A 24,729-nucleotide genomic window follows, 5' to 3' on the forward strand; every position below is an offset into this window, starting at 1 on the left:
CACTGCTTGGTCGGTGCAGCCACAGCTTGACGCATATTAACGGCCGCAAATGCTTAGCCATTGGCGGCTGCATTTTAGTGCAGCCGTTAGTAACGCTTGCACTAAAACCTGCCGCAACGCAAATAGGTCGTTGTGTGTGCGCGACACCGGCGGTGGCGATTGTGTGCGTAGTGGCAGTGTACAATGCTGCCGTCGGATTAGTTTGGAAAACGTTAATGTACATTATTGATCGAGGGCAACATGGCTAAAGCGACCGTGTGCGACGCGTGTGATCGATGCCGATACGTGTGAAAATGAAACGATGCACACGTATACGTATAGACGGCTGGGAGCTTTTATCGAACTTTCCCACCACACTCTGATGGTGGTGGTACGATGGGAAGGTAAACGGTTGGATATGAATAAATGACTACATGCTGCGGTCGAGCATGAACCCTTTGTCCTCGAAAAATATTCCACCCCAATGAGCAGAGTCGGCTGTGTCTGTGAAATATCAGACGGAACTTTATTTCACACCACGCTCCTGGAGGAATTCGAGGGTTCGGAGAAGATTCGCAAAACTTCCTATCCTAAGTTGTGGCGAAAAATCTAACGCTAGGCAACAGTGCGTCCCCTAAATCGTTCGGGTTTCTTCACATTTCCGTTTGCAAAGCGGCTTAAGCGCGCTGAAAACGAAGCGTTGTCGCGTGACCAAGAAACCGATCGATTTTGTGGCCCGAACGGAAGCTCTGGCAATGGAACGGGTCGCCTTTGGGGTCTGATGTAAAGTTATGGCAAATGAACGAGTAATTCACACCAGAAGAGCCCGACATCGGGGGTCTCCGTGGATTCGGCGAAAAGTTCTCATCACAAATCTCCTACCGGTGGATTCTGGTGTGGGTGTGTGTGTGTTGGGAAAATTGTGGAAAACGTATTGTCTTTGGGAAGAATGTTCCGAACTTCATTTCACAACCAACGAAGCGGACGAGCGGAGCTTCCCTCTACACGGGGGCTTGCAAAATTATCTCGCTTCCAACATTCCAATTTTCGAAAGTTTTTTTTGTTTCATTCTTTTGGGAGACTGGAAAAACCGATTGCGGAGGGGTAGTTGCGGGTGGCCTTCCTTCCGTTTTTAATGTTCATGACACGACACGACAAAATAGTTGGCAACCTTTCATCAACGTCGATTGAGTGTATCCCTTAATGTCGGATCGAAGCTCGGGCGACCAACATTGCGTGGCATTATCCAACTGTCGGCGTCAACTTTCGGCCCAACCGGAGTTGCGACGAATTTAGCCCGAATGGATGCGGGCACCCAAATTTCCCAGCGGGCTGCTTAGGAGATTAAAAATTAAAATCCCGGTCATGCCCGGCGTTCCTGGATGTTGATGTGACGACAGTGATGCGATGGATCGAGTATGGCGGACAGAGTCGTCATTAGATTGCTGGATGTGATGACTGCTTTTGACATGGTGCTTTGGGACCCGTTTTTGGGGAACGAGTGCTGGGCGCTAGGCACATAAGGACCAATTAATGAGGAGTGAGGGTGATGTCATCGGCACGTCACAAAAGGACTGTTCTGAGCGCTCCCGAACGGGCTTATCTTGACCAACCGCAGTCGCAGCTTTTGGATGGCTTTCGGATGTCATTTGCAGCATTGGTTTTGTTGGTCATGTGTAATACGATAACTGATGTGCTTCATAATATGGGTCCCTTAGTACGAAAGAGCTTCAAAACGAACTTTCATCGAATAGCTTTGAACCATGGTACGGGGACGTTTCAAGGCGTCTAAAGAAAATGACTATTCAATGGAGCTTCCCTCTATCTTTGGCCCAGCAATAGTTGTATCCATAAAGGCTCGAAATTATCTTCATTTTGCCTGTCATATTGAATGTCATTCGCTGGCAGGAACGAAATTTGATAGCCCTAATCAACTTCAGGTCGTCCGCTAGATCGTTGGAAAAGGTGTAGTTCGTTTCGTCACGCAAAGGCAAGCGCAAACTTTTGCATCCCTTGAGTGTCACACCTTCCGCCCAGCGAGTTAAGGCGATGGTAGTGGTGGTGGCGTTCGCTGTATCAATTTTCATGCAATCCAGCTCGCATTCGAACACGACGTTGTGCTGTGCGGTAGCACAAGCACACCGCACCGTCTAACTCACTCACACCTATTCGCCACCCGGGCGCCGGTTATCCTTGAGCCGACTGACTGGCCCGTAGTTCCGCCGCAGTGTAGCGCACTACGATCTGATTTCTCTGATCGTCATCAGCCGTTATTGCTCTCGGCCGACTGTACCACGCGCTTGGTAAACACGACAACCACTTTGATGTTTGGTACGGATTTCAATTCGGGCCAACATTTGACACACCGTCCGAAAGGGAACGGTGCCGAGAACGTTCCTCCGTAAGTGGAAGCTTCTTGGCTGGGGATAAATCAATGCAAAGTTATGCCTATGGATGCCTAACGACTTCTTGTCCTGCTAGCAGAGTTTGGCTACGTGTTACATCTGCAAAGCGGCCGCACACCGGTCGATATTTATTCATGACAGTGACACCATTAGCTGTACCATCTCTGCCGGAAAGAGTGGCATTTTCTTCCAGCAACGCTTCCCTGCAGCTCAAGTGGTAGAGTCATAAAACAATATTTTTCCTCCCCGTACTGAAGAGCACTGGACAGCTGCAGTAGAACGACTTGAGCTAGACGTGTCGTGTGACCGGTCCCCGGTGGAACCATTTTTCAACCCACGTCTCCACGAACGGCTTATTAATTCAATATCAACGCTACCGCCTTAGCCGGACGGATGCAGTGGGCACTGCATCGTCGCTGTAGCCAAACGGCGTCACAAACAAAATCTCCCGGCCCCGGGCCCGGTAATGTGCTCGAGGGTTTTACTCCATTAGCTCGATGCGATTCGCAGTGCGGACTGTAAGCAGGGATTGGCTGCAGCACTTCGCCAAAGTAATCCACAGCGCAGTTGGATATCGTCCGCGTTTTTACGGGGTCACCGTAGAATGATTCATAAGTTTTAATGAATAAATTTCTTGCTCAAGCTATAAATGATGAGACAACTTTTGTGCACTTCATACATAATCCTTGGCGGTAGCTGTGGTTAGGTTGGGTTGGCCTCGGGAAGACCTACTTATTCGTTACGGTTGACGCAGTTCGAAAGCGGTTGGCAGCCACCAACGATGCGAAATTCGCTTTACGGCAGAGGTGGCAATGATCGTGCGGGGATCGGTCTATGCGACATGGCAGTGTAAGAAAGAGTACTGTTGATGCTGTCGCCGAGACTGTCTGGCTGGTGGGATTTTGATCGGTCGTTTATGCTTGACAAAATCACAAACATCATAACCCATCGTACACACTTACACCCTGGATGAAAGGAAGGGCTCCGGAAAGCTCGCTGTGGTAATGGCGTACATAATCAAGCGGATTAGTACGCTCGAGAGAGCAACAGAATTTTCATTCAGTGACGCCCCCTTCTCCGTAGCCCGTTTGCAGTAAAGAATGTTCCGGTTGATCGTTTGCGTTTGCTTTACGGTGGTACTGTTTGTCACCAACAGATTTGTTTTTTTCGCTGCATTATTGCAATCTTCCCAGATGCTAGATGGAAAGCTTCTTTTTTCTCTCTCTTCAATAAATCGTTCACTTTTATCTTCCTGAACTTCAAGCAATAGAGACGAGGAATAAGGCGACAAAATTAAAAGACCAGATATCAAAATTGAATCAGCGCAAGATAATCTTATGCACAGCGTGGACTCTTTCCTTATGCGATAAAGCGACCTGCGTATCTTCTGATGCTTTCGACTGACGACGAATCAACGTGACGATACGCGCTATACAAAGAACGCAATTTGTCCCTTGAAGTAATATCCGTGCCAAGACAAAGGCTTCGTTGGCTCTTCTTTGTGTGGATCTCTGTGTGTCGCTGTGTTCTGAAATCATCCTCGGTTGAATAGCTTTCATGTTCGGTAATAAAATTATCAATCGAATTTGTTCGTCCATGCGCCCCAAATGCTCGGGGTTGAAATTGAATTGTTAACAGCAGTAAAAAGTTGACTACAATATCTGCTTGGCGCCCCGGATAAATCGGAACACCAAATACTAGACATCCTGCCAATAGCGTTCATTGTAGTCCACATTTTAATGTCAAATGTCCGGATGGATAAAGCAAACGGAAGCGTAAACGGGTTGGATGAATGTTCAATTTCACACATTCGTGTATGCTAATCGATTACAGTTTGTTGGCGTCCGTTGAGTCAATATTCGACGGATCAGATCGGTACACACATCGGCAGGAACTTTTTACGTCAGTTACGGCTCAGGTGATGGCCACATGATCGGCTTTCGCATCGCAAGCTTTGTGCTTCTTTTCTGAAGGTTATGATGTGGACGCTTAGGTTTCACGTCTGATCGATTAAATTGCATCATTCTAGTAAATCCTAGTCATATAGGTAGACGCATTCGATAGCTGAACTTGACTTGGAACTGAGCATTGGGAACTTAAACCTAAAACTATATCTGTGGGCTATCCTTGAGCAAGATTTATGAATAGCCAATTTCGGGTTATATAGGAAATTAATTCATTGACTTATGATGTGAAGCAGAGAAGCATGTACCATAGCAAACCTCAAGAAAGTCCATTTTTATTCCACGCCTTTTGAATTGCAAAGAGGAAACGAAATGATCCGGAGTTCTTTATAGCCATTACAGTTCCTACTTCATCATACTCGAACCTTCTCTTATGGCATTTCTTTTTGTGGAACAGTTAAGTGAAGGGAAGATTGACTCACTGTCTCACATATGATCAGACTCGTATGATAAACCTAGCACAGCTCAATTACGGTAAATAGACGGGAACGCTGTTTCCTGTTCTTGGGTTTGTGCTGTCTTCACTTTTCTGCCTCGACTGGACTGGACCGCTGAATGCCATAAATACAATTCCCGTTGAATTATTGTTTCTGCGCAATAAGACCAACCCAAGCTTGGCTTGAAATGTGAGCATACGTGTGTGTGTGTGTATGATTGTGTTACGTTCCGATGTGGAAGTAGTGTGATGTATGGTAAATATGGCCACAACCATTGCGTCGTCTGTCTCAATCGCGGGGCGGTTTAGCAGGACGGGCAAAAATAACGACAACAGTTGCGACGTTTCCATTGCCAGCGGCCAAGAGATAATAATGATAGGGAAGCAAGTGTACTATCTCGCACACGATGAGGCTTTGTCGCGTAATCCTCCCACTGCCTCCCACCTTATGCTCCCGTGCCCCTACCGCGGACCACCGGTGGATCTGACACAACGCACCCATATTGCACGAGGGAGGGTGCTGTGATACCACACCACAAAACCGCCCTTATCGGGTCGCGTTTGCTGCCCGAGTGCGTCAACAATCACGATGATGCACCACCACTGTGCACTTTACTGACCGTTGGGGTGGAGAGAGACGTGTTGGTGCAATAGTTGTTGGCTTGAAGTAGAGTTGCAGTAGCGCACTCTGTTTACACTGTTTGCTTGTAGTTATTATCGTGGAGAGCAAGTTCGCATGAAAGCAGTAGTAGCAGTCTTTTTTTCCCTGCTCTTCTATTGCCTTTACAAAATGAGTGTTCGACTGACCGAAGATAATTCGATAAGGTCTGTACCGGGCACCGTGGAAAGAGCCTATTGAAGCGAATGTGCCTTCCACACTCCACACTGCGAGAGAGCCAGTGTCGGGGTGGAGCAGCAGAATGTAGCGGTTTGTGTGATTGCTTGCCATTTAGGCGAATGAAAAGGAAATGTCAACACAAATTACGACATTTTGTCGTTTGGGATGGGAAACGCTTTTCTTGCCACGTTTTCATACGCTTTGAATGTTCCATCTGCGGAAGAGGAGCATTATAGGAGGTAGCCTTAGCGTAGTACTAATCATAGATAAAACTTAGCACAACACTCAACTTTGTCTGTACATCACACTCGAAGCTGTTCATTAATCAACACCATTCACCACTAGAGCACAATCCGCAAGGCTGCTCATCATGCTGACCTAGAAGCTTCACCACCACTGTTGTACATATTTATTCGCTTGCAATACTTGTATTCCGTATTTTGGTTTTGAAGGTTTGTGGTACCAACATGTCTGCTTGCCTAGTAGTGCCTTTCTTAAGGATCCGTTGCGTTGTACGTTCGCTTGCCTATGATGTGGTGTAGGTTTGCTAAGTTATATCTCTTTATAATTGCTGGTGCTGGGTTTTTGTTGTTGTTGTTTGTGTTTCCCTTTAGTTTTCCACTTCCGAGTGGCATCATCCCGAACGTTACGTTTACCTAGTTGTTTGGTTTTGGGGGATTTTTGTTTTAGTTTTGGTTTGTGTGACAGTATTTTTTTCTGATTATATCGTTTTGTTTCTTTTCTCTTGTTTTCTTTTCTCTCTTTTTCCTTATATCTTGCGTTTTTGGCAACGTGGTTTTATATGGCGCGGGCTGTTATGACACTGTTTGATTGCAACATACACAACTTTGCCGCGCGGTCTGATCAACTGATACACTTACCCAACGTTAACTGCTGTGGTTTACGAACTTAACGACGTCGTCCACTTGTTTGACCGTACGTGTTTGCCTTTGCTGGATTTTATTGGTTTGGATTGTGTGATTGTTTGTTTGTTTGTCTGTTTTTTTGCTTTTTCACTCAAATTCCTATCCTTCAACAATTTTGGTTCTTGTTTTGAATGCACACTCTCATACACATACACATACATACATAATCCACATGCCATAACATTCTTATCGCCGCAATTGCTTTTTGGGGGGTCGCTGACCCATCAAATGATGCCTCTGGACAATAACACACATCTCAATCACCTCCAACATAAAAAACACACCGATGATCCGATAATGGCGGTTAAAAATGTCAAACAAAATTGCGTGTACCCGGCACACGGTTTCACATGTCCTGCGCCACTGGTCCACTCCACTCTCTCCAGACAAGATGCCCCAATCCGACGGGGGTTACGTGTCGCTTGGCGGTGGTCTCAACTCCATCTACAACTCGACCACCGAACCGCAGTCCGGCTCGAAATCGGTGATGGAAACGGTGAAGCGCGTCATCGGGACGGCCATCGGTGCCCAGGACAAGCACGCGCTCCTGGAACGCGATGGGACCGGAGCCCAACCGTACATAGTTAGTGCCAGGTAAGCTTAGTCGCACTGTCTCTACCACCAACATCCACACGCACTGTCTCCTCGTTGCTAACCAACTGCTGCCGCTGTCGTTGCTGCTGCTGCCTCTGAAGCTGTGCACGGTTTGCCCCTTCCAGTAGTATAGTTGCTTCCAGCGTTTTTGTCTGGAATCGCGCCTTTTAGTAAACGTCCTGGATTTTGCTTGCGTTGATCGTTGATTCATTGTATGTTTGTAAGGCTTTTCCTTTGCATTGTTCCCGTTTGCGCTAAAAAAAAGGGAACGTTGGTTGGTTCCCTTCACCGGCATTCCATTGTCAACGTTGTGCTGTTGTTCGTTCGCGATACCGCTCCATGACATCCTGACGTCAGAATCGGCTCCTTTTCTACTCGTCATAAATATATCCTTTCGAAAAGACTACACTCGCTCCAATCATCGCTGACGGCACGTACTCTAAAGATAGCAATCGTGTGACAGATTTCATTGCAAGTTGTGCCAAAGGATAATAACTGTAGGACGGCTGGCTGGCACCTTGGTAGAGTGTATTATATTTCTTCAATTCCAAGCAGGGATAATGCAAGAAGCGGGGCTGCGAAATGAGGCATTGAGGGCAAAACTAGGTCAGCGGAGTAGTACTGCATTGTGCAGTGTGCGGGTGCAACTGGTTGCATGAGAAGAAAGAACCGATTGGTTATTATTACAGGGGGAAGCCCTGCAGCACGTTGTTGCATGATTGCAGTTCATAGTTGCACAGCTTTTTGCTTAAATCGGTTTTTGCTATTCGTAAGAATAATGTTCATGTCATTTCTATGTTTCTCCATCGGATGGTTGCTCTAATGATCAGTGTCCTGAAGGAATAGACATGGTATAATAACGGGCAACTTACTATTGATGATGAATGCATGGAAAGGACTTACGGTTACCTTGTTTCGACGTCCTAAGTGAATCAGGAACTCTTGGAAGGGAGTATCTTATAAAAATTGTAATCGAATAGTATTTGTATAAAATATGCATAGAAACGTTCAAGAGTATGTATGACTGAATAGGGCCAAGATGACAGAACGTGACTTGTTTTAGCTTTAAAGTTCGGAGATACTATATCAGGATGTTTGTAGAATCTTTCCCTTTAAATTAAACACGCAACCAAGAAATAATTCAATTCGCAACTCCCTTCGATGCGCATTATTCATGTACAAATTGAACTCTCGCAAAAGGGCAGCAAGCTTTCTTTTTATCGATTCGAGGGTGAATTTTCCAGTGTATTATACGCAAAGAATAAGGTTTTGCTCTCTCTTTTCGATAGAATTATATTTTACCTCCTTTGGGAAATGGATCCGATGGTCAGCCTGCTTCCGGAATGTATTCCGGCCAGGAGGAAGACAAGCAAAGCCAATACATCCAAATCGGCCCTTAATGTTCGTGTTCGGACACAAAAGCAGGAAACTTCTACAACCAATCTCCAAAAGACTAATCGAGTAACGGGAGCACAAGCGCAAGAAAAACGGTTTTGAGGCAATTGGAATTGTTTCTGTGTGTCTTTGCACCGAAATTGTTGCTGTACCAGGGCACGTTCGATTGGATTCTTTGAGCGGTTCGTGGGAAAGCTCCCAGCACTGCTCGCCGTTTATGGGAGAGCTTACGTAGCGTACGAATTTGCTTTGCAATACACACAGTGTAATATATTCTTGCCTTTCCTGCCCGGAAGTTCTTGAATCAATTTCCGCACGATTTCAGCATATTGATTTTGTACCGTTGTACCGCCGATCGATCACCGTTTGTCGTCGCCGTAGCGTGACATGCTGTCAATAATGAGCTCCGAAAATGTGTCATTTGGTAAACATGACGGTGTTGGGAATGGAAGCTGCCAGAAGTGCCAGAGATGAAGAATGTTTACAGTATGGTTGTGTAAAGCAAAGGACAGTCATATATTTTTTGGCTAATAAAAATACATCAAATCACCTCCCCGATAGCGGTGGCTCGGTGATCTGATGGCGGTGACATATTTCTTGAAGACCTGCACCATCGTTCGATAGCCAGATTTGTTATCAAACACCGCAGTCATTATGGTGTCACCCGAAAAATACTCCTCACCGCTCGTCCCAGACATTCTACCGGCCCTTACGGCTTGAACGGACCACCAGGGCACAGTGTGTAGCAACTGCCGGCGGAAGCTTATCTTTATGTGTGTTCGGTTTTTGGTCGTCCATCGAGTGCCCGAAATTGTAGTGCAATGTTTGACGAACATGATGTGGCAGCCGAGCCAAGTGTTTGCCATGTGGGTACTTTATCGTGCTTGTGCAATCTCCCATTTGCTACACACCGAGAACCCTGGGAGAGTATTTCATGGCGAAAATGTGTGGAAAGCTTTCGTTTGTCGTGCTTTTGCCTCTGTGTGCTGCATTTAGTTTTCACCAGGAGGCAAACATGCTTCCAAACGCTAACTGTAGTGTGATCCAATTTCATTCACCGGCTTCATTTAATCTGCTTAAGTTTTCTTTTTGAACACACAGAACATTCATGCAAAGGGGCACCTTTAGCGCCCGGGTACTCTGTGTTGACCAAACCCGCACGATACTGCGTGTTATGCGCGATGGCAACCACTTGTTAATTGCGCAATTATGTTGCTAGCTTCAGAACGCTTTGCATTGTGTCCGGTTTTGCGTTTTGGTGAATGTTTGCGGTAAGGGCTTACGAATGTGGCACAAATGGGTGAAAGAATTTTTAAATGTTCAAAGTACGCTTGAAAGCATTTCAGTAGATGGTGCACACCAAAAAAGCGTAAGCTTCAAGCAATCAACAATTTGTTCGACGATATCTTCCATATCTGGTAATATTATTTTCCTTTCAACGCCCTCCGGCATTAGGATGTGCATCGTCTAGGGGAACAGATTTTTATGTTAACAACAGCTACCAACAGTGCTGCTGGGGTTTCACTTGCTTTCCCACCTTATCCCGGGGCGTGCGCGAACCGTTGCCATCGAATTGTTTCCGCTTGAATAGGAGAAAGCTTGTTTGAATCTGTTATGAATTCTAGGAATGTTCATTGAATTTTAATATTTCGCGATTCGCGAAACAATTTGCCTCAAATGGATATACCGTGCTTTCCATGGACTGGAACATCATATTCAACTGGAGCGAATGAACAAGAGCAATGAATTGAGTACACTTTAGGTAGCTACAGCATCTGATTTAGTTTGAAAAAGAATGTCTTGATCGGTTCTGTTCAATGTACTGGAAACTCTAGCATGGAAAAAATGTAGAAGAAATATTACACACTATTTGCCTGCCGTTGCCTTTGCTTGCTTGCAATGTCCTTTAAGATCTTGAACGCCTTGCCGATACTTTTGGGTAACGTCGTCATAAGCCTCCGCTCACAAACTCACGTCATTAAATCTCCATTCATAATACCGCAGCCATTATTTTGCAATCAATAATCAATGCCCGCCGTTCCAACAAAAAAAAAGTCGAAAAGAATCAACCCGAAACTACGTTACATCCGTGAATCTACACCATCACCATACTACACAATATACTACTACCAGAACAGATTAACATCCTCCAAATTTCACCTTCCACGAATGGTTTTCAGTATTTCTTACCTTATGTTTATCTCTTATAAAACGATCCGATATCCGATCTCTCTATCCGTTCCTCTACTTTCCATCCATTGTTCAACACTTGAATCGTTCTTTAAGCTCTGTTTTCTAACATTTCCCACTTACCTTCTATTTTTTTCCTTTTTCGCTATTTTCGGTTTCCGTTCCCGATTAACTCTCTGTGTTTGTGTGTGTGTTTTTTGTTCTTCTTCTTCTTCTCCGTACCTCCCCCCGGTTTCATTTTATATGTTTTCCGTTTTACTTGGTATGTTTTTGGCCTCTGCATGTGATTTAGTACTAATTTCAGAGATCGCGACAAAACCGGCAAATCAGCGAACGCCAGAATGCCATCCGCACCAGCACACACTGCCGAGGAAGCTCGCCTGCTTGGGTAAGATTGATGCCTTTTATTTAAGTTATGATTTTGTTTGATTTGGTTTTGCGTTTCGATTTTGTTCCGTTTTGATTAACGCGCCAAACCCCCGTTTCGGGAAGCCTGCGCTTTCGGTCCTTCCGGGGTCTGGGGATTAAAAATTGCGTTTTCGTTTGATTTGATTGCGTTTGTTTTGCAGTTTTGGTTTAAAGGATATTTAATCTTTTTTTTTTGTTTTCATTAGTTAACAAAGTTTACCATACTCAAAACACAGCATCGAAACACGAAAATGTACAAAACTACAGCCTATCTTTCCCCCTCCCCATTACAGCTCACGAACACGAACGAAAACGACTCTTTTATATCATGCTCTCTCCCTATAAGCTCGTAATGCGCGTAGTGCTCTCATTCTGTGTCATACTTTATATAAATACACGCTAAACATATTACAATTTACTATTCTATATCTTATAATAGTTCAATTATGCTCTTACATGTTGCTCAAAGTTCGGCTGAATATGCAAATGTACAGCAACGTAGTGGGACTTTCGATCAATAATGAAGCTGTATAGTTGGGCTGAATACAAAATAAAATAAAAAAAAAGATCATTTCCAGGTACATTAGGTCGCAATTATTGTACTAAGAATGGACAAAAATCATAAAGTACGGACAGTGCAAATTGTTCAAATTGCTAGCTTTTTTTTGCAGCCCAACCGTTCATTTGATTTATTTACCTACTCAAGTGGGCAGCAAAACGTGTTTGAAACAACCTCCGTCTCGTCAGATTCGTGCAATCGAAACGAAATTGAGCCGTCGTCGTGCACAGTATCCTTCCAGGAAGCACACTTTTCTTGTTCGGTCCTGAAGGCAATTAACAATTTTCCACCACCATCACCGTGAAGTTTGCCTATTATTACATTTTCCTTCGCTTCTCACCGGCGACACGAGCCGACTCCATTAGGCTGCCTGGTTTCGAGGTGGCACTGTAGGAGGATGCGTGTGTTCGGTAAAATGTGTCGATAATGGACACACCACTCACACATACACCCAGCTCGGGGACACACTTTTGCCTTCCGGGGGCTTGAAAATGCTCTCGAAATGAAGGAAAAACTGACAGTGCCAGCCAGGGTTTGGCTGGAAGTTGCTTCAATTATGCAACAATTTTCATAACAGCACAGCCTGCAATTGTCATCTTCCCACTGTACCTCGTGCCACTGTACACTTGGTGCGGGCCCACGGAGAAAAGCCACCCCAGTAGACAAACGGGCGGAAAATGGATCGATGTAGTGGAAGTGAACAAAAGCTTTTCCGGCTCGCAAAAGGTGCATCATCGCAACGCCCTTCGTTTTGTGAAGCGGCAAAATGCATTAAGGGTGCTTGTGTGTGTGTGTGTGTGAGAGCACCGTCGGGTACCCTTTTCTTTACATTGGATCCATATCGAAGAAAAGCGAGCTACTTGATTATGTTGGAGTTGGAAAAGCGGGAGTTCATAATGCATATAAAAGCTATGGATCCGAACCGCCACCAACCATCCAGCAGCCGTTCTCCGCCGGCGGAGTTGCTGCTCTCAGTGCAAAGAGTGTGTTCCATTAAGGAAAGCGGGGCGCAATGAGGGTATTTTCTGGAAAGTATAAAGGGTTTTGTGTATAGTTTCCTCATGCCCAATGTATGGCTGCAGCGGGTATAATGTATTGTTATTTTGTAATCGAAACTCACCTCGGCAACAAACAGCCATATGCTCGTATGGGTGTTGTGTAGCAATTCTTGCGGCATTAGAAAAGTCCAGGAAAAGCTTCATGAGGTTTTACACGTCTCGCTCTTGCAGGTTCAATATGGTTGAAGAAATAGGGAGATTTTGAGCTTTCCCGCACAACAAAGGGATTTAGCTGGTGTTGGAAAAACAAGGATCGAGAACGAGGAAGGTGGAATAAAAACAATATGTCAGCTAGAATTTATGAGCCTTAATTAGATCCAGCTCGAAGATATACGATGTTTTGCTGTTCTGGTCATCCAGAATTGCCCAGCTGATGCCGAAACAAACTCTTTTCTGCTGATCGAGGCAAAACTTTTTGTGCCTTTACGTACTGTTTACGGTTTGCACGGTGAGGGATCTTTTCCCCGGGTTGTTTGGTTTGATTGTTGTGATGGTGGAAGGTTTTTCGCGTAATACGTTTATGTCTTTGTTTTGAAATTCGTCGCTATCTAGGTGTCGTATGGAGCAGCAAATCTCAAACCTTGTTCCAGGTCCAGGATAGGCTGGGATTTTGAGACGCTTCTTGGCACATTTAGCACATGATTCACAAATTAGCACCACAAGTGCAAGAGGCGCAGTACGGCCGACGCGACGGGTAGATGGTGTGTTGTTCGAGAAAGTGTAGTCCTCGCAGTGGGTAGTGTTCGCGAGATGACACATGTTTCCAGCGAAGCAACACAATGTACTTAACCATCCTAATAGAAACGACAAAGCAAGAAGCTCGCCGCGAAACCGTGATGGTCCGAAGGCTGCCTGGGCATGATAAGCAATATCCATTTGTGCTTTGTTTTGGACGAAAAAGGAAGCAAGGTCAATGGCGGTTGGCTATCGGGGTGGATTGGAGCTACGTACTTCGGCGTTGTTCGGACTTCCCGGCATCGAATAGGGAACCATCGACATATTTACACTACTACCGTACCTCACGAAAATGCGTCTTCAGACAAGTTTTGCCCACACCGGTATTATCCGGTACGGCCAACGAACACGGATCCGTAGTACAAGGCGGCGGTTCGTGACGGTACGAGTAAACAAGCTTTTAGGATTATAACAAAGCAATCGGTGGAGCCCCCCATCATCCGAACGGGGGCCAGAGACTCCGAGTTGCGACGGATGAATCATCAATTCTGGCTCCGTCGCAAAATGGTCGGTGGTGATCCGAGATCGGATAAGTTTGATGATGTTCATTAGCCTGTGCATGGAATCCTTTCGGAGAAGAAAGGTTCCTCTTGCTCAGCAGAACTTGGCGGGGTAGTGTGGTGCAGAAATGCTGGTTGAAGAGCAAAGTGTAGGGATTTTCTTTTCTTTTTGGTAGATTATACGTAATACACGCTATGCGGAGGGCTATAAAGCTTGTTCAAGAATGATATAATAGTTTATGGATTTTTCGTAGTTAATTAAAACGATTGTTCTGGGTTCTTATTAGCTGAGAAGAGGATACAACTCGCCGGCAGTGTTTAATTTTGATACATCCTCAGTTACGTGATTGTTGCAGATACAATCATGCAAAATGAAGAATTTTAAAGTCTTCACATTAATATCTTACTTGAAATCCGGTGGCAGTGGCGAAAACTGGGTCGGTCTTCACTCTGAAGCACCGGTGTTCAAATTCCATCCAGACCGGCTCCCCGTACGTAGGGCTGACTACTTTGCTACGGGTAAAATCAAGTCTCAGAAAGCCAGAAATTGGCAGGCCGAGACCTCTCGAGGTTGTAAAGCCAAGGAAAAAGAAGAAGAAAACTTGTAAAGGATTAGATCTAATAATACACAGATACATTTTTCTTGTAGTCAAACTCCCATTATGAAGTCCTCCCTAATAGACGGTTATTTGTTCCCCAAAGCCAGTGCTATTGTTTTCCGTTTGGGCCAGCTGTCGTCGACAGGTCCCACATTTCGATTGACTAAAACGATCCCGAAACAAGTTTAATCAGTGACATCAGTCATCGGCTAAAATTGGAACCGTAACCGGAAGGCATATGTATGGCTCCACCAAGCGTGTCACACACGGGAGATGCAATAATCCTGTGTTGGCGGTACGGAATGACGGCACGCCGTCGGCGGGGAAGTTATTTCTTTCCAATTTTCTATTTCCTGCCGTTGACAACGAGGACGAAACGACGCTTCGTAACCAGCCGGTTTCGATGAGGTCGCTCTGTCAACCGTACGTTCCGCGGATGAAATAGACGTAATCGTCCTTTTATGGCGTAGCGAATTAATTAATCCATCAAATACAGTTCAGGATAGACAGAAAGCGGGGCTATATTTAAACGGTAAGCTCCAAGCTAAGGCGCAAGTAATTAGGATGTTTGGAGAATTTAACTTTCTCACTAAGGATTCTGGAAAACACATAGCATATACTTAAACGAGAAGTGTTGGATGATGATGGATTTCTTGACTTGACTAGCCTGATTATTGTACGCTTTGTGTTTGACTCTTTGCTTTGATGTACGATCCCTCCCGAGAAAATCAACCCCATTTTCATCACATGCTAACGCGTCCGATACAGCAGGTTTGTGGTGAAAACCCCTAACTTCCGAATCCTGGAGAGAAGACAAAAAGGTCGGAAAGACGTCCCTTATCATGGCTGAAAAAGGTTCAATGATGAATTGTACCATTGAAAGCGTTTCTCCGGGACCGCTTGTCGTAACAATGACAGACTGCCAAAAGTTCTTCTAATCTGTTCCCTCACACTCGCAAACTGTCAGAGGATGGGTGGGATTTCTGTAGGCTTATTATGGGGTTTCCATCGGGTGAAAACGATTGTTGAAGCTGAATGCTTCCGGAAAGCTAGTGCGAGTGATTGTATATTTGCTGGGAGAAAATGCTTCGAAAGCGTTTAAAAAGGATAAACTGAGCGATACTGAGTGGGAAATGTGTTTCCAGCTACGTGGACAGGCAGGAAATAAGGCTTCAGGTTCTAGGGTTTTTTTTTCCTGCCTCCCATTCATTGCCATGTTTAATCGTATGAAGTGGAGACCGTATCGAATGAAAAAAATAGTAGGAATAAAGCGTGCACATTGGACGAGATAGCATCGAAAAGTTTTCCGCCGACATGTGGCTGGAAGGTTGCTGCTGCTGGAGCAGAATTTTGTTTTTCCATGCTCGCTACCATAGTTACCAGTGGAGGTGGTCGTTCCGTCGCGCCAGCATGTCGGCTGTGTGTTCGATTATTTCCACCTGAGCCGCACGCGATTCGTTCTGAGGGAGCAGCAGCAACGCAGACAAGAAGAAAAAAAGTAATCATCCTTTTGCTATGAAAAACGATCCTCAAACGAACCGGCCTCTCCGTTCGACGTGGAGAAGCTAAAATCGGAAACTACCATTCTGAAGGACACTATCGCTCCGTGTCTGAATGCATATGCTAGTCTCGCAACAAAAAATGGCATAGCAAAATATGGTCAAATCTACCATTTCTTTGCTGCAGTTTGTAGCCACCCAAACCGGCCGAATACCAACTGACATTGCGACGACAGCAAGCCGTTAGTCGTCTGGCGCTTTCACCTGACGTTAGAATGATTTCGCATAAAGCCCATAACGGGCCAGCCCCAGGACTGTCGTTCCGTCGTTCAGAAAAAGACGGTCCCGGCTTCATGCTGACTTGGTTACGTAAAATTTGCGTGCGATGATATGCCCGCTCACGAATCAATCGAAGCTGGAAAATCAAATTGAAAAATTAAATTACGAATCGAGAATGGCAAGCGAAAAAAAAAACACACCCCGCTGGACAGAGCAGAGCGCCGTTTTGGGGGACGGAAAGAACTCACAGCGACATGCGAAATTAAACGTCTGTCGTGTTATTTGCCGCAGAAAAGTTTACACGCAATGGGTCTTGTGCGTAAACTTTCGTAACGAAGAACTGGTTGCAATATTGGTGGCCGGGGAAAAAGTTTCTACACAACACAGACCCGGTTGTTTCGTTATTGGGAGTGAAAACGATGGGTTTGCTAGTCTGGGAGGGTTATGCAAGATTGGCAATCTGATTAAACTGATTATTTTCTCTTCAACAAAATTAGAACTTTCTGTGTTAGTCTCTAGATGGGAGAAGAAAATTTTGAAGTAGTTTGGCTTGAATATAGACTAGATTAGAAGTTTTCATTTCATTCTCATATAATTGCATTAATTTTAAATCTGAAGTTGTATATACGAAAATTCTATAGCGAGAGTTAACAGAAATATCTGTTTTACAGTTGAAAATTACATTTAGTGTGTTAGCTGGGTTTACGGAAGTTCTGTTGAATATTTCGCATCTATTTGCCATTTGAAAAAATGCTTCTTTTTATAAATGAACAGCATTAGAATAGTGAAGAAATTAATCTGCTTACACGAGTCATAATGGACCTTTGAAGAGTTGTGTAACAGGAAAGGTATAAAGACATGGCTAAGACGTTTGAGGCTCATAAGCATCGAACGGCCATCAGAAAGATGGTCGTAATCAGTGATTGAAAGCAATGGTTCGGACGATATGACCTCGTCTTTGTGTTACGCACCGAAAACCCGTACTGAGATACCGGTCGATACTGATTCCGTCCGCTTCGATCCTCTTTATTCCGATGCAGAGCGATGCCGGTCGACCCGATGGATGACATTGAGCTGCGCTCGGTTCAGCTACAGTACCCAAACCAGCGAGGCTCGATAGTCGGCTCGTGCGATCTGCGGCGCGTACCGACGGACAAGGGTGACATCCTGGTGGCGGTGCAGGGTGATACAACGAAGCCAGCGATTGTGACGTACCACGATCTGGGACTGAACTGTGAGTAAAACTTCGGACAAAAGCGGGCAAAGAAAGAAGGAGCTCATTTGCATTCATTTGTCACCATTTCAGATGCATCGAGCTTTGCCGGTTTCTTCAACTTCCCCACGATGCGTTCCTTGCTGGATAACTTCTGTGTGTATCATGTGAACGCACCTGGCCAGGAAGAGGGTGCCCCAACGTTTCCGGAAGAGTGAGTATTTGCTGCAACTGCACTGGACAGACAGACAACAGAACGGTTCTAATCAACACACACCGAAATTCTCTATTGTGAAACCATTCTCCAGCTATGTCTATCCGACTTTCGACGAGCTGGGATCGCAGCTGCTGTTCGTGATGACACACTTTAATTTGAAGTCCATCATCGGATTCGGGGTCGGAGCTGGAGCAAACATTCTGGCCCGGTTTGCCCTGGCCAATCCGGATAAGGTGAGTTAGTGCATGGCATTGCGTGCTGACTGATAACGAGCTAATGCTCCATGCGACGGCTTCCACTCTGATGGTCCGGAGCATATGAGTACAGTCCTCAGGAAGACACGATTCCTGGTTTTTGTGTTGGTTGCTTCCGTTGTTTATTCCTTCGCGTGTGGTTCAAAACGGATTTGTCTTTCGCTCGGACAGGTTGGAGCACTCTGCCTTATCAACTGCAGTTCAACGGCGGCCGGTTGGATCGAATGGGGCTACCAGCTGCTGAATACGCGTAATCTGCGTACCAAGGGCATGACCCAGGGTGTGTTGGATTATTTGATGTGGCATCATTTCGGCCGGAATCCAGAGGAGCGTAATCTGGATTTGGTTCAGGTGAGTGCTTCCGTTTCGTCGTCGGGGACAACTTTTGACTGGATTTGAATCTTTCTAACTCTACGTCCGTTTTTTTTCCACTCCAGCTGTACAAGAGCAACTTTGAGCGTTCGATAAATCCAGTTAACTTGGCCATGCTGATTGATGCATACATTAAGCGTACGGATTTGAACATTGCCCGAACACCTTCCGGTTCACCACAAACTTGTAAGTTGCAAAGAAAGGTTTTTTTTCGCTCTCTCGGTTATTTTTTCCAGAACTCATCTTGAAGAGTTTTATGTAAATATATTTTGACATAGTAATGCATGAGAAGGTTTTGCATTTTGTGTCGAACGCACCGAGCGACATCTGCATGATGTACCTACCATCGACAGGAAAATGGATCGTTTTTAATGGATGTAATTTTTCTCGTTTCATTCCACGCTACGCACTATAATACTTCATCGTTACTGCAACGCTGCCAGCTGCCCCATCATTGAAGATGCCAGTGTTAAATATTACTGGCGCGTTATCGCCCCACATCGATGATACAGTAACGTTCAACGGTAGACTAATCCCGGAGAAGACTAATTGGATGAAGGTAATTTCATTTTAATCGACAGCTTCGTCCCCGTTCCTTCATGTAGCTGTGCACGTTATGTGACATCGGTCCCGGAACTCCTGGGGTTTATGCGTCCGAAGCGTAAGGTCAGGACCGCGCGGGCGGCATATTGATGGGTGTGGTTTTTGGTCGATAATGTAACTAATGTGTGGAAGTTGCGTTTCGCGTATGCCCTTTGGATGGGCGGGCGTTGTTTTTTTTTTGTCTTGTGCCTGTGTCCCTGCTCCCAGCAACACTATCGATCGAAAGTAATACAATTATGTAACGGGTTGCTTTAAAAAAAGGTTCGCGATCGCTGGAAAGGGATGAGGTGTGAAGCAATTTTACGGCGTCATTCGCTAGACACTTGCTTATGACACTTTTCATTAGTTATTAGTGGAGCGCTCGTAATGGAGTTTGAGCTAGTGGGCAGAGAGCAAAACGAAAACGCTAATGTAATGAGAATGTAAGAACTTTTGGTATCACGGGAACGGAACGGCGCACAAGGATGGATGTTAATGTGCAACCGATAATTATTTTAATTATACCCGGTATTACATCGTGTCCTGCTGCCATTCGCACAGCTTTGATCTAAGGGACAAAACGGCTTCGGTGGAGAAGAAATGTCGCAAAATTTGTTGCGCGTGTGCAGTGTTTCTGCTTCGCATCAGCTTTCATTAACGTGCTCTTTTTCGTTATGGTTCTGTTTTAGATTTCTGATTGCGGTCTGGTACTGGAGGAGCAACCGGGCAAGTTGGCCGAAGCGTTCCGGCTATTCCTGCAGGGTGAAGGCTACGGTAAGTGCTAAATTTTCCGACTAAACACACACACACCCCCCCGTACTAGTGATGTAACAGTATATGCGCGCATAGTACACACATTTCAACTTGAAATCTACCAGCCCAAATCTTCCCCCCCCACTGGCTAGAAGCTCTTGCGAACGTTGTGTGATAGCGTACACAAAACCCATGCAGCAGGCAGTTGAAGTTTTAGTCGCAAAAAGCTAGATCTTAACTTTTCGGTCCGCGACGAAACAAAATTCTTAAATGGAAATAGTTTTCCTCGTGCGCGCCTATCTTGGATCAAGAATTTTTACACACAAGAAAAAAAAAGGATCAAAAACACACATACACGCTAAACACAAGCACACTTGCCGACAAATTCCCCACCGTCATTGCACCGCAGTACAGGGGCTAGAAAAGCTAGCAGCAGGATAGCGGAGGACCAGTTGCTTGGACGCGATCGCTTTAGTGCTCTGGAAAGTCGCGCCATGATAGAGAAGCTTTGCTAAGCAATGAGCGGCGATAATTAGCCACACTGTTCGTACACACATACACATACATTTCAACTACATTCACACTACATTCACGAAGAAGCAACCACCAAAGTAGTATCATTTCATACTTCGCTGCATCGCGTTGAGGCAGTACGCAATAGACACTGCCATACTGACATAAGTGCTGCTAAAGCCTACACAGGATGTCGTTATCGAATTGAAAACATACTATTCATCTCCATTTCGTGCGCGTTACTTTTTGCTCAAAAAAGGTTAATCATACAAGAGGAATCATCCTTTGTCAGGATTAGTGGAAACGTTGCGCGCGGTCTAGCTAGATCACAAATCACCAGGACACACATTTAAATTCACACGACACCATCATGCGATTCATGCATCATCGTCTCTTTCCCGTTTCTCTTGATACCAAATTTTCTACGACCGAAATGATGATAATGAACGGAAGCCCCACTTTCCCAAATCAAAACACAAACTCCAATTCGCTCCCAATCATGCATTAAAATGGAAGCAACTTTCGGAGAAAACAAAAAATCGATAGCATTGGTTTCATTATAAATTAATATGATCGCTGTATATGTTCCAATATTTGTTCCAAACCTGTACCGTGCTAGTCAAAATCGGGAGAGAAGGTTAAAAGCAAAACAAACTAAAAAACTGAAGCATACATGGAACCGTAACGCAGCAATAAGGACGGCATGTCGGCGCAATCAAACCTAGTTAAATGTAAACCAGCCTACCGTACAGCAACGTAGCCTATAATAGATCATCCAACCTAGTGAAACTTGGCATTGGCAAACAGTTAAAAGACTTACTGCTTACTGCAATCGGTACGCTTACTGGAGGATAATATCGTAACAATAAGTTTTCAAATCCGTTTCGTACCGATCGTTTTGATATGGTGCTCTCCTCCTTAGCTAAGTGGACTGAACGCCAGAACAGTAGTAGACGTCCGGACGTACAGTAAAGGACAGTTATCGTTACGTTGCCCGATTGATTTTTGAGTAGCAAACAGGTGGCATACAGGTAGGGATTTGAATGAGACTGTTTGGCTGTTGGTGTGCACATTAATGTGCTGAACGACAGTAACGAAATGAAAGGCAAAAACGATAGGACGGACACCCCCTGTATGAGCTGTGTTACTATGGATTAAACTTTATAGAATTTATAAATTGAAGTTTGCAATAAAGCCGATAAGGACGAGTTTGTTTGAGCTTTTGTACATTACCCAAAAACCAGACAAGCTTACAAGTTGATACTGAACAATCATCCTGCCTACAGCTTTTCATTGCGATTTACGTTTTGTCTTTTTTGGGTTTTATACCTCTCCTCTGTGGATATTTTTTCAAACTCTTTGCTCGAAAAATCTACACATTTTTACCGTAGTTATTCTTTTTTCTTTTTAAAAATAGTAAATCAGTGCTTTGTAATTTTTTTTGTAGTTTTTTTGTTACACTTCAAATCATTTCATCAAACCCGGTGTGACTTAAGCATGTGTAGGGCATCCCTTTTTATAAGATTATGGTCGTTTAGTTTCGGTTAGAGCAATTCTCTCAATACAATACGATGTTCGCATTTGAAGAAATCGGTTTGTGTGTGTGTGCGTGGAGTTGGTGTGTATGTGTGCATAGAAAGTGTTTATAATACGTGCCTTATTTAAATTGTAAACATCTCAAACGTATCATAAACGCTACCTTTAATATGATTTCGAAACAAATTTCTTGAGAACCCAGTTTAAAAAAAAAGATCGTTTGTTCTTAAAAAGCGTGCAGTTTGTATAGAGAAAAATAAATTGTTTGACTACAATCAGAGTTGTACATATGTTTTGGAGTAGCGACCTCGCAACAAATCAATTGTATCAACGCACCTGTTTTGAATTTGTTTTTCATGTGTTTTTCTTTTCCACAAGCAGGTAATGTAATGCGCTGAAAGTTACATTCTTTATTCCATTGTAACATTGTTGTTGTGTGTATTTTGAATTAAAATTGTTTTTGCATAGTTTATTCACATTCTTACTCAACAACTAATTGGACCTTAAACAAACCACACCACAATATTCATACTCACAATTATTTAGTCCATATTGCTGCACGTATCATGTCGCCAATTTTGATTTATGCCGTATCTACTTGTTTTTCTCATCTCATGCCATCTAATTCGTTTACTTTTAGCCGTTGGAGCTTTGCAAAAATTAGGCAAACTGTCCCGCGCGAATACGATAGAAAGCTTGTCCCAGTAGGTAGTATTGCTGCACCGCGCAGGATTCCGTGTGCAAAGTGGTCTTCCCTGTTCCCCACCCCGAAACAGTCTTGCTTGCTTCCCCATGCGTGCCGGCGATGTCGTGTTCGTGCAGATGTTAAACCAAATTGATTGCCATTAGCCGATAGAAATGCAGCCTGCTCTACTCTTGTGTCAACCGGTGTGATAAAAAAAGTTCATTAAACGTTCGTACGGTGCAGGAGCAATGTAACGCTTGATGAATCACTACTCGAAGGCACAATAGTGGGGCTGGTAATGATTTCCAAATGATAAACAAATTCAATAGTAAGAAAAGAACAAACTGTAAAGTATCGATGCTTTGCAATGTTAAGCGCATAAGGCATGCAAACATTGGCTCAACAACACATCGGTTTATGGACCAAAGATTGGCCTAAGAGCGTCATGCAGCCAGTTATTTACGCCATGTTGCGGATAAGCTTTGGACCCGAACAAATTTTATTGGCATGTTGCGATCAGCAGTAGCAACAATTAAATTAAACGAATGAACAAACTTTTTCACATGTTGTGTGTGGCGCTGTATTGGCGATAGCAGAACTGAGTCGTTTTCTGTGCCATCGTTGGGCACTGCGTAGTTATAAGAAGAAGATGGATAAGTCACTATTTTTGCGTAGAATCATAGTGTTGTAGTTGTGTAAGAATGTTCGAAATGGGAACAAAGCAATTAAGGCCTAAGAAATACAGTCATTCATTTGTTCGTCATGATCGCAGTGTTGGAAATGAGACACAGTAATTGTGTCTCAGTTTATGTTGCACCCCTTTCCTGTCAGTTGTCCATCGAATCGAATATGAATTTTTCTACATTTTCTTTTGTGATAATGCAAACAGTTCACTTCTGTTCTATGCAAAAGAACCAACGGTGACAACAACCACATCAACATACAGCAGCTAGTGCCTTTTTTTTCTATTAGCTCATTAAATGCAATACCATTAAAACTAGTAGAAAGCTATCGCTATTTTTATGTTACTGTACACTAGTTTTGCTTTTGTTTAACCAGCAATCAATAATATGATGGTAGTGAACACCTAAGAGAACAATACCTACCAAACTATATCTATATAATCTACACTCACTCAGCCTAGCGCAAGCCAAAAACAAAAAACATAATCATTCGGCGTCTCTGCAATACTGCATCTGCATACTTCCAGAGCTGGGAGACAAGCTAAATCAAACCGTGGAACAATGTTTTCTCTCCACAGTGTCGAAGAAAGTTCCGTCACCCACAAAAGCGCAGGCGCCGGCTGGTCTGTAAAATGCGACCGTGCTTTAAATGCTTATGCCACACTCACGCAACCGAACGAAAAGCCCGTTCGCCTATTCAACGTTACATTTGATTTAGTTAAGTTCTTTTATCGCACCCTCTCTCGCGCCCATCCTACTGCAACCGCAAAGTTGTTGAAGTTTTCCAATCGTTTTTTTCTTGTTTGTCATTCACTCTTACGTTCGCATAATGCATTTTGTATTTTTGTTTATTCAATTCTGTTTTTTTTTAATGTTTCCATTTGCGTTTAAGTTTGTTATAAGTTCGATGGAATGTTTTGCAGTATGTTTCTTGTGTTGCGTTAAAATTTGTACATTGTAATACGATGTGGAATAAATTATTGAACAAAAAACAAAACAAAAAAAAACCCCAGACTGCCTCAGTTGCTTGCATTTTATTTGGTAGAGTATGACCGCTTTGAAAGAAAGAAAACACTTGCCTTTAGAGCTCAAGAGGGCGAGAAACAAGAGTCTTATTATCAGTTGCATCCATCCAACGCAAGTCGAGTGTGTTGGATGTGTACGCTGCTTAGTGCAAGAGACATCTCAGTATCAGCAAATGGCGTAGGCAACTCGAATTTGCTTCTGTTTGAACCGTAAGAAAAGAAAATGACAGTTACCGTTGAAGAAATCAGTCAGCACTCCTCGCGTTCTTGCACAAGTACGTGGCAGTAGTGGCACCGACCATTGTTGCCCTCGGTCCTAGTGGTAACCGCAAGTCGGTTCGGTACCACCGATCAATCCGGATCATTCATATCGTGTCATATCATTCCGCCATTTCCATCGCATCTCGCATCTCTGATACACAACAATCATTTTATAATTTTTGTCGTTTTTTTTGGTACTTCACTGTAAATGAGCTTTGTGGTATAAGTTTTCCTTACTGTAATAAGAATGTGTTTTATGGTTTCAAAGAAC

At 44.1% G+C, this 24,729-nt stretch overlaps 1 protein-coding gene across 17 annotated transcripts in view; it reads left to right on the forward strand.

The window, feature by feature from the left end:
• The window catches only part of LOC118513597 (protein NDRG3), a 41,915-nt gene that overhangs the window by 12,240 nt on the left and 4,946 nt on the right, over positions 1 to 24,729 (forward strand). For 5 of the 17 annotated variants that reach the window (XM_036059606.1, XM_036059605.1, XM_036059607.1 and 2 more), the window contains 7 exons: positions 17,405 to 17,598; positions 17,671 to 17,791; positions 17,886 to 18,027; positions 18,220 to 18,399; positions 18,486 to 18,606; positions 18,864 to 18,979; positions 19,692 to 19,776. In XM_036059606.1, the coding sequence (XP_035915499.1) occupies positions 17,405 to 17,598; positions 17,671 to 17,791; positions 17,886 to 18,027; positions 18,220 to 18,399; positions 18,486 to 18,606; positions 18,864 to 18,979; positions 19,692 to 19,776 (959 nt within the window). Of the gene's footprint in view, positions 1 to 6,934; positions 7,143 to 11,019; positions 11,116 to 17,404; positions 17,599 to 17,670; positions 17,792 to 17,885; positions 18,028 to 18,219; positions 18,400 to 18,485; positions 18,607 to 18,863; positions 18,980 to 19,691; positions 19,777 to 22,444; positions 24,187 to 24,729 lie in introns of those variants that run through there. The other 12 variants (XM_036059600.1, XM_036059599.1, XM_036059608.1 and 9 more) reach the window with 9 other exon arrangements.

The sequence above is a fragment of the Anopheles stephensi genome, chromosome 3 (assembly GCF_013141755.1).
Source record: "Anopheles stephensi strain Indian chromosome 3, UCI_ANSTEP_V1.0, whole genome shotgun sequence".
NCBI classification, from domain to species: Eukaryota; Metazoa; Arthropoda; class Insecta; order Diptera; family Culicidae; genus Anopheles; species Anopheles stephensi.